The 9,537-nt window shown below is 49.7% G+C and overlaps 1 protein-coding gene across 1 annotated transcript in view; it reads left to right on the forward strand.

The window, feature by feature from the left end:
- The window catches only part of phip (pleckstrin homology domain interacting protein), a 171,078-nt gene that overhangs the window by 100,142 nt on the left and 61,399 nt on the right, over positions 1-9,537 (forward strand). Inside the window, exons 24-26 of the mRNA XM_065016614.1 lie at positions 1,569-1,776; positions 2,042-2,152; positions 9,457-9,537. The exon at positions 9,457-9,537 is cut by the window's right edge and continues 27 nt beyond it. Coding sequence (XP_064872686.1) covers positions 1,569-1,776; positions 2,042-2,152; positions 9,457-9,537 — 400 coding nt within the window. The remainder of the gene's footprint in view (positions 1-1,568; positions 1,777-2,041; positions 2,153-9,456) is intronic.

A 9,537-nucleotide genomic window follows, 5' to 3' on the forward strand; every position in this document is an offset into this window, starting at 1 on the left:
ACTACGCAAACTACCAGTGTTGCTATATTGACTACTCAGACTACCAGTGTTGCTATAGTGACTACTCATAATACCAGTGTTGCTATAGTGACAATTCAGACTACCAGTGTTGCTATAGTGACTATTCAGACTACCAGTGTTGCTATAGTGACTACTCAGATTACTCTGTTGAAATAGTGACTACTCAGACAACCAGTGTTGCTATAGTGACTACTCAGACAACCAGTGTTGCTATAGTGACTACTCAGATTACTCTGTTGATATAGTGACTTCTCAGACTACCAGTGTTGCTATAGTGACTACTCAGACAACCAGTGTTGCTATAGTGACTACTCAGACTACTTGTGTTGCTGTAGTGACTACTCAGACTACCAGTGTTGCTATAGTGACTACTCAGACTACCATTGTTGCTATAGTGACTACTCAGACTACCAGTGTTGCTATAGTGACTACTCAGACTACCAGTGTTGCTATAGTGACTACTCAGACTACCAGTGTTGCTGTAGTGACTACTCAGAATACCGGTGTTGCTATAGTGACTACTCAGACTACCAGTGTTGCTATAGTGACTACTCAGAATACCAGTGTTGCTATAGTGACAACTAAGACTACCAGTGGTGCTATAGTGACTACTCAGACTACCAGTGTTGCTATAGTGACTACGCAAACTACCAGTGGTGCTATAGTGACTACGCAAACTACCAGTGGTGCTATAGTGACTACGCAAACTACCAGTGGTGCTATAGTGACTACTCAGACTACCAGTGTTGCTATAGTGACTACTCAGATTACTCTGTTGATATAGTGACTACTCAGACTACCAGTGTTGCTATAGTGACTACGCAAACTACCAGTGTTGCTATATTGACTACTCAGATTACTCTGTTGTTATAATTACTCCTCACATTACTCTGTTGATATAGTGACTACTCAGACAACCAGTGTTGCTATAGTGACTACTCAGATTACTCTGTTGATATAGTGACTACTCAGACAACCAGTGTTGCTATAGTGACTACTCAGACTACCAGTGTTGCTATAGTGACTACGCAAACTACCAGTGTTGCTATATTGACTACCAGATTACTCTGTTGTTATAATGACTCCTCAGATTACTCTGTTGATATAGTGACTACTCAGACAACCAGTGTTGCTATAGTGACTACTCAGATTACTCTGTTGATATAGTGACTACCAGATTACTCTGTTGCTATAGTGACTCCTCAGATTACTCTGTTGCTATAGTGACTCCTCAGATTACTCTGTTGCTATAGTGACTCCTCAGATTACTCTGTTGCTATAGTAATAACCCTGATGCTAGATTTGTTATATAATTGTTAAAATCTTTATTTAACTCGGCAAGTCAGTTAAGAACTCATTCTTATTTACAATGACGGCCTACCGCGGAACAGTGGGTTAACTGCCTTGTTCAGGGGCAGAACGACAGATTTTTACCTTGTCAGCTCAGGGATTTAATCTAGCAACCTTTCGGGTTACTGGCCCAACGCTCTAATCACTAGGCTACCTGCCTCCCCGTACTGACTACTATGCTTACTCTGTTGCTATAGTGACTACTCCAGTGACTACTCTGACTGGACAGCAGATGCAGGGATCAACCTGGAACCACCGAAGAAGAGCGTGAAGGTGAAAAAGAAGAGCAGCAGCTCTGAGGAGGATGGAGAGAAGAAGAGAGAGGGAAAAAGAGACAGGAAGAAAGACAAAGCAGACAAAGATGGAGCGCTACCAAAGAAGAAGAAGCCAAAGGAGAGGAGGAAGGTGTGTGTTGTCTTCGTGTGTCTCAGAATGACTGTCTCTGATTACAGTATTTTATTTTCAAGTTACATCCCTCTCTTGTTCCCCATCTCTCCCTCTCTCTCTCTCTCTCCCTCCCTCGCTCTCTCTCTCTCTCTCTCTGTGTCTCTCTCTACCTCTCTCTCTCTCTGTCTCTCTCTGTCTCTCTCTCTCTCTCTCTCTCTCTCTCTCTCTCTCTGTCTCTTTCTGTCTCTCTCTCTCTCTGTCTCTCTCTCTCTATGTCTCTCAGAGGGTAGAGTTCCAGGAAGAGGGACTAACTCTAGAGGAGTGGCTTCCGTCAGCCTGGATCACAGACACAGTCCCTCGGAGATGTCCCTATATACCACAGATGGGAGATGAGGTAACACATACTCACACACACACCCACCCAGCCAGCCACCCAGCCCCCACCCAGCCCCCCACCCAGCCCCCACCCAGCCAACCAGCCCCCAGCCAGCCAGCCAACCAGCCCCCCAGCCAGCCAACCACCAAGCCAACCACCCAGCCCCCAACCACCCAGCCACCCAGCCAACCACCCAGCCCCCCAGCCAACCACCCAGCCCCCAGCCAACCAACCACCCAGCCAACCACCCAGCCCCCCAGCCAACCCCCAGCCAACCAACCACCCAGCCCCCCAGCCAACCAACCACCCAGCCCCCAGCCAACCAACCACCCAGCTACCCAGCCAACCACCCAGCCCCGAGCCAACCACCCAGCCCCCAGCCAACCAACCACCCAGCCCCTCAGCCAGCCACCCAGCCCCCAGCCAACCAACCACCCAGCCCCCCAGCCAACCACCCAGCCAACCACCCAGCCAACCAGCCCCCCAGCCAACCAGCCCCCCAGCCAACCAACCACCCAGCCAGCCCCCCAGCCAACCACCCAGCCCCCCAGCCAACCAACCACCCAGCCCCCAGCCAACCAACCACCCAGCCCCCCAGCCAACCACCCAGCCCCCAGCCAACCACCCAGCCCCCAGCCATCCAACCACCCAGCCAACCACCCAGCCACCCACCCAGCCAACCAACCACCCAGCCACCCACCCAGCCAGCCAACCAACCACCCAGCCACCCACCCATCCAACCAACCACCCACCCAGCCCCCAGCCAACCAACCACCCAGCCACCCACCCAGCCACCCACCCAGCCAACCAACCACCCAGCCACCCAGCCAACCAACCACCCAGCCACCCACCCAGCCAACCAACCACCCACCCAGCCAACCACCCACCCAGCCAACCAGCCCCCAGCCCCCAACCACCCAGCCCCCAACCACCCAGCCCCCAGCCACCCAGCCCCCAGCTAACCACCCAGCCCCCCAGCTGGTTGTCCAGGTGTCCTAACAGTGTTGTTGTCCAGGTGTCCTAACAGTGTTGTTGTCCAGGTGTCCTAACAGTGTTGTTGTTGTCCAGGTGTCCTAACAGTGTGTTGTCCAGGTGTCTAACAGTGTTGTTGTCCAGGTGTCCTAACAGTGTGTTGTGTTGTCCAGGTGTCCTAACAGTGTGTTGTCCCGGTGTCCTAACAGTGTGTTGTGTTGTCCAGGTGTCCTAACAGTGTGTTGTGTTGTCCAGGTGTCCTAAAGGTGTGTTGTCCAGGTGTCCTAACAGTGTTGTTGTCCAGGTGTCCTAACAGTGTGTTGTCCCGGTGTCCTAACAGTGTGTTGTGTTGTCCAGGTGTCCTAACAGTGTGTTGTGTTGTCCAGGTGTCCTAACAGTGTGTTGTCCAGGTGTCCTAACAGTGTGTTGTGTTGTCCAGGTGTCCTAACAGTGTGTTGTTGTCCAGGTGTCCTAACAGCGTGTTGTTGTCCAGGTGTCCTAACAGTGTGTTGTTGTCCAGGTGTCCTAACAGTGTTGTTGTCCAGGTGTCCTAACAGTGTGTTGTCCAGGTGTCCTAACAGTGTGTTGTGTTGTCCAGGTGTCCTAACAGTGTGTTGTGTTGTCCAGGTGTCCTAACAGTGTGTTGTCCAGGTGTCCTAACAGTGTGTTGTCCAGGTGTCCTAACAGTGTGTTGTTGTCCAGGTGTCCTAACAGTGTGTTGTCCAGGTGTCCTAACAGTGTGTTGTTGTCCAGGTGTCCTAACAGTGTTGTTGTCCAGGTGTCCTAACAGTGTGTTGTCCAGGTGTCCTAAAAGTGTGTTGTCCTAACAGTGTGTTGTCCAGGTGTCCTAACAGTGTGTTGTCCAGGTGTCCTAACAGTGTGTTGTTGTCCAGGTGTCCTAACAGTGTGTTGTTGTCCAGGTGTCCTAACAGTGTGTTGTCCAGGTGTCCTAACAGTGTGTTGTCCAGGTGTCCTAACAGTGTGTTGTCCAGGTGTCCTAACAGTGTTGTTGTCCAGGTGTCCTAACAGTGTGTTGTTGTCCAAGTGTCCTAACAGTGTGTTGTTGTCCAGGTGTCCTAACAGTGTGTTGTCCAGGTGTCCTAACAGTGTTGTTGTCCAGGTGTCCTAACAGTGTGTTGTTGTCCAGGTGTCCTAACAGTGTGTTGTCCAGGTGTCCTAACAGTGTGTTGTCCAGGTGTCCTAACAGTGTGTTGTCCAGGTGTCCTAACAGTGTGTTGTCCAGGTGTCCTAACAGTGTGTTGTCCAGGTGTCCTAACAGTGTGTTGTCCAGGTGTCCTAACAGTGTTGTTGTCCAGGTGTCCTAACAGTGTGTTGTTGTCCAGGTGTCCTAACAGTGTGTTGTCCAGGTGTCCTAACAATGTGTTGTTGTCCAGGTGTCCTAACAGTGTGTTGTTGTCCAGGTGTCCTAACAGTGTTGTTGTCCAGGTGTCCTAACAGTGAGTTGTTGTCCAGGTGTCCTAACAGTGTGTTGTCCAGGTGTCCTAACAATGTGTTGTTGTCCAGGTGTCCTAACAGTGTGTTGTTGTCCAGGTGTCCTAACAGTGTTGTTGTCCAGGTGTCCTAACAGTGAGTTGTTGTCCAGGTGTCCTAACAGTGTGTTGTCCAGGTGTCCTAACAGTGTGTTGTCCAGGTGTCCTAACAGTGTGTTGTTGTCCAGGTGTCCTAACAGTGTGTTGTTGTCCAGGTGTCCTAACAGTGTGTTGTTGTCCAGGTGTCCTAACAGTGTGCTGTCCAGGTGTCCTAACAGTGTGTTGTCCAGGTGTCCTAACAGTGTGTTGTTGTCCAGGTGTCCTAACAGTGTGTTGTCCAGGTGTCCTAACAGTGTGTTGTTGTCCAGGTGTCCTAACAGTGTGTTGTCCAGGTGTCCTAACAGTGTTGTTGTCCAGGTGTCCTAACAGTGTGTTTTCCAGGTGTCCTAACAGTGTGTTGTTGTCCAGGTGTCCTAACAGTGTGTTGTCCAGGTGTCCTAACAGTGTGTTGTCCAGGTGTCCTAACAGTGTGTTGTCCAGGTGTCCTAACAGTGTTGTTGTCCAGGTGTCCTAACAGTGTTGTTGTCCAGGTGTCCTAACAGTGTTGTTGTCCAGGTGTCCTAACAGTGTTGTTGTCCAGGTGTCCTAACAGTGTGTTGTTGTCCAGGTGTCCTAACAGTGTGTTGTTGTCCAGGTGTCCTAACAGTGTGTTGTCCAGGTGTCCTAACAGTATGTTGTTGTCCAGGTGTCCTAACAGTGTGTTGTCCAGGTGTCCTAACAGTGTTGTTGTCCAGGTGTCCTAACAGTGTGTTGTTGTCCAGATGTCCTAACAGTGTGTTGTTGTCCAGGTGTCCTAACAGTGTGTTGTTGTCCAGGTGTCCTAACAGTGTGTTGTTGTCCAGGTGTCCTAACAGTGTGTTGTCCAGGTGTCCTAACAGTGTGTTGTTGTCCAGGTGTCCTAACAGTGTGTTGTCCAGGTGTCCTAACAGTGTGTTGTCCAGGTGTCCTAACAGTGTGTTGTCCAGGTGTCCTAACAGTGTTGTTGTCCAGGTGTCCTAACAGTGTTGTTGTCCAGGTGTCCTAACAGTGTGTTGTCCAGGTGTCCTAACAGTGTTGTTGTCCAGGTGTCCTAACAGTGTTGTTGTCCAGGTGTCCTAACAGTGTGTTGTTGTCCAGGTGTCCTAACAGTGTGTTGTTGTCCAGGTGTCCTAACAGTGTGTTGTCCAGGTGTCCTAACAGTATGTTGTTGTCCAGGTGTCCTAACAGTGTGTTGTCCAGGTGTCCTAACAGTGTTGTTGTCCAGGTGTCCTAACAGTGTGTTGTTGTCCAGGTGTCCTAACAGTGTGTTGTTGTCCAGGTGTCCTAACAGTGTGTTGTTGTCCAGGTGTCCTAACAGTGTGTTGTTGTCCAGGTGTCCTAACAGTGTGTTGTCCAGGTGTCCTAACAGTGTGTTGTTGTCCAGGTGTCCTAACAGTGTGTTGTCCAGGTGTCCTAACAGTGTTGTTGTCCAGGTGTCCTAACAGTGTGTTGTTGTCCAGGTGTCCTAACAGTGTGTTGTTGTCCAGGTGTCCTAACAGTGTGTTGTCCAGGTGTCCTAACAGTGTGTTGTCCAGGTGTCCTAACAGTGTGTTGTCCAGGTGTCCTAACAGTGTGTTGTTGTCCAGGTGTCCTAACAGTGTTGTTGTCCAGGTGTCCTAACAGTGTGTTGTTGTCCAGGTGTCCTAACAGTGTTGTTGTCCAGGTGTCCTAACAGTGTGTTGTTGTCCAGGTGTCCTAACAGTGTGTTGTCCAGGTGTCCTAACAGTGTGTTGTCCAGGTGTCCTAACAGTGTGTTGTCCAGGTGTCCTAACAGTGTGTTGTTGTCCAGGTGTCCTAACAGTGTGTTGTTGTCCAGGTGTCCTAACAGTGTGTTGTTGTCCAGGTGTCCTAACAGTGTGTTGTTGTCCAGGTGTCCTAACAGTGTGTTGTTGTCCAGGTGTCCTAACAGTGTGTTGTTGTCCAGGTGTCCTAACAGTGTGTTGTCCAGGTGTCCTAACAGTGTGTTGTTGTCCAGGTGTCCTAACAGTGTGTTGTTGTCCAGGTGTCCTAACAGTGTGTTGTTGTCCAGGTGTCCTAACAGTGTGTTGTCCAGGTGTCCTAACAGTGTGTTGTCCAGGTGTCCTAACAGTGTGTTGTCCAGGTGTCCTAACAGTGTGTTGTCCAGGTGTCCTAACAGTGTGTTGTTGTCCAGGTGTCCTAATAGTGTGTTGTCCAGGTGTCCTAACAGTGTGTTGTCCAGGTGTCCTAACAGTGTGTTGTCCAGGTGTCCTAACAGTGTGTTGTTGTCCAGGTGTCCTAACAGTGTGTTGTCCAGGTGTCCTAACAGTGTGTTGTCCAGGTGTCCTAACAGTGTGTTGTCCAGGTGTCCTAACAGTGTGTTGTCCAGGTGTCCTAACAGTGTGTTGTTGTCCAGGTGTCCTAACAGTGTGTTGTCCAGGTGTCCTAACAGTGTGTTGTCCAGGTGTCCTAACAGTGTGTTGTTGTCCAGGTGTCCTAACAGTGTGTTGTTGTCCAGGTGTCCTAACAGTGTGTTGTCCAGGTGTCCTAACAGTGTTGTTGTCCAGGTGTCCTAACAGTGTGTTGTTGTCCAGGTGTCCTAACAGTGTGTTGTTGTCCAGGTGTCCTAGCAGTGTGTTGTCCAGGTGTCCTAACAGTGTGTTGTCCAGGTGTCCTAACAGTGTGTTGTTGTCCAGGTGTCCTAACAGTGTGTTGTTGTCCAGGTGTCCTAACAGTGTGTTGTTGTCCAGGTGTCCTAACAGTGTTGTTGTCCAGGTGTCCTAACAGTGTGTTGTGTTGTCCAGGTGTCCTAACAGTGTGTTGTCCCGGTGTCCTAACAGTGTGTTGTTTTCCAGGTGTCCTAACAGTGTGTTGTTGTCCAGGTGTCCTAACAGTGTGTTGTCCAGGTGTCCTAACAGTGTGTTGTTGTCCAGGTGTCCTAACAGTGTGTTGTCCAGGTGTCCTAACAGTGTGTTGTCCAGGTGTCCTAACAGTGTGTTGTTGTCCAGGTGTCCTAACAGTGTGTTGTTGTCCAGGTGTCCTAACAGTGTGTTGTCCAGGTGTCCTAACAGTGTGTTGTTGTCCAGGTGTCCTAACAGTGTGTTGTTGTCCAGGTGTCCTAACAGTGTTGTTGTCCAGGTGTCCTAACAGTGTGTTGTGTTGTCCAGGTGTCCTAACAGTGTGTTGTCCCGGTGTCCTAACAGTGTGTTGTTGTCCAGGTGTCCTAACAGTGTGTTGTTGTCCAGGTGTCCTAGCAGTGTGTTGTCCAGGTGTCCTAACAGTGTGTTGTCCAGGTGTCCTAACAGTGTGTTGTCCAGGTGTCCTAACAGTGTGTTGTCCAGGTGTCCTAACAGTGTGTTGTTGTCCAGGTGTCCTAGCAGTGTGTTGTCCAGGTGTCCTAACAGTGTGTTGTCCAGGTGTCCTAGCAGTGTGTTGTCCAGGTGTCCTAACAGTGTGTTGTCCAGGTGTCCTAACAGTGTGTTGTCCAGGTGTCCTAACAGTGTGTTGTCCAGGTGTCCTAACAGTGTGTTGTCCAGGTGTCCTAACAGTGTTGTTGTCCAGGTGTCCTAACAGTGTGTTGTCCAGGTGTCCTAACAGTGTGTTGTCCAGGTGTCCTAACAGTGTGTTGTCCTGGTGTCTTAACAGTGTGTTGTCCAGGTGTCCTAACAGTGTGTTGTCCAGGTGTCCTAACAGTGTGTTGTCCAGGTGTCCTAACAGTGTGTTGTCCAGGTGTCCTAACAGTGTGTTGTCCAGGTGTCCTAACAGTGTGTTGTCCAGGTGTCCTAACAGTGTGTTGTCCAGGTGTCCTAACAGTGTGTTGTCCAGGTGTCCTAACAGTGTGTTGTTGTCCAGGTGTCCTAACAGTGTGTTGTCCAGGTGTCCTAACAGTGTGTTGTCCAGGTGTCCTAACAGTGTGTTGTTGTCCAGGTGTCCTAACAGTGTGTTGTTGTCCAGGTGTCCTAACAGTGTGTTGTTGTCCAGGTGTCCTAACAGTGTGTTGTTGTCCAGGTGTCCTAACAGTGTGTTGTTGTCCAGGTGTCCTAACAGTGTTGTTGTCCAGGTGTCCTAACAGTGTGTTGTGTTGTCCAGGTGTCCTAACAGTGTGTTGTCCCGGTGTCCTAACAGTGTGTTGTTGTCCAGGTGTCCTAACAGTGTGTTGTTGTCCAGGTGTCCTAACAGTGTGTTGTCCAGGTGTCCTAACAGTGTGTTGTTGTCCAGGTGTCCTAACAGTGTGTTGTCCAGGTGTCCTAACAGTGTGTTGTCCAGGTGTCCTAACAGTGTGTTGTTGTCCAGGTGTCCTAACAGTGTGTTGTTGTCCAGGTGTCCTAACAGTGTGTTGTCCAGGTGTCCTAACAGTGTGTTGTTGTCCAGGTGTCCTAACAGTGTGTTGTTGTCCAGGTGTCCTAACAGTGTTGTTGTCCAGGTGTCCTAACAGTGTGTTGTGTTGTCCAGGTGTCCTAACAGTGTGTTGTCCCGGTGTTCTAACAGTGTGTTGTTGTCCAGGTGTCCTAACAGTGTGTTGTTGTCCAGGTGTCCTAACAGTGTGTTGTCCAGGTGTCCTAACAGTGTGTTGTTGTCCAGGTGTCCTAACAGTGTGTTGTTGTCCAGGTGTCCTAACAGTGTGTTGTTGTCCAGGTGTCCTAACAGTGTGTTGTTGTCCAGGTGTCCTAACAGTGTGTTGTTGTCCAGGTGTCCTAACAGTGTGTTGTTGTCCAGGTGTCCTAACAGTGTGTTGTTGTCCAGGTGTCCTAACAGTGTTGTTGTCCAGGTGTCCTAACAGTGTGTTGTGTTGTCCAGGTGTCCTAACAGTGTGTTGTTGTTCAGGTTTACTACTTCCGTCAGGGTCATGAGGCGTATGTAGAGATGACCAAACAGAACCAGATCTACAGCATCAACCCTAAGAAA

Source organism: Oncorhynchus nerka, unplaced genomic scaffold (assembly GCF_034236695.1).
Source record: "Oncorhynchus nerka isolate Pitt River unplaced genomic scaffold, Oner_Uvic_2.0 unplaced_scaffold_940, whole genome shotgun sequence".
NCBI classification, from domain to species: domain Eukaryota; kingdom Metazoa; phylum Chordata; class Actinopteri; order Salmoniformes; family Salmonidae; genus Oncorhynchus; species Oncorhynchus nerka.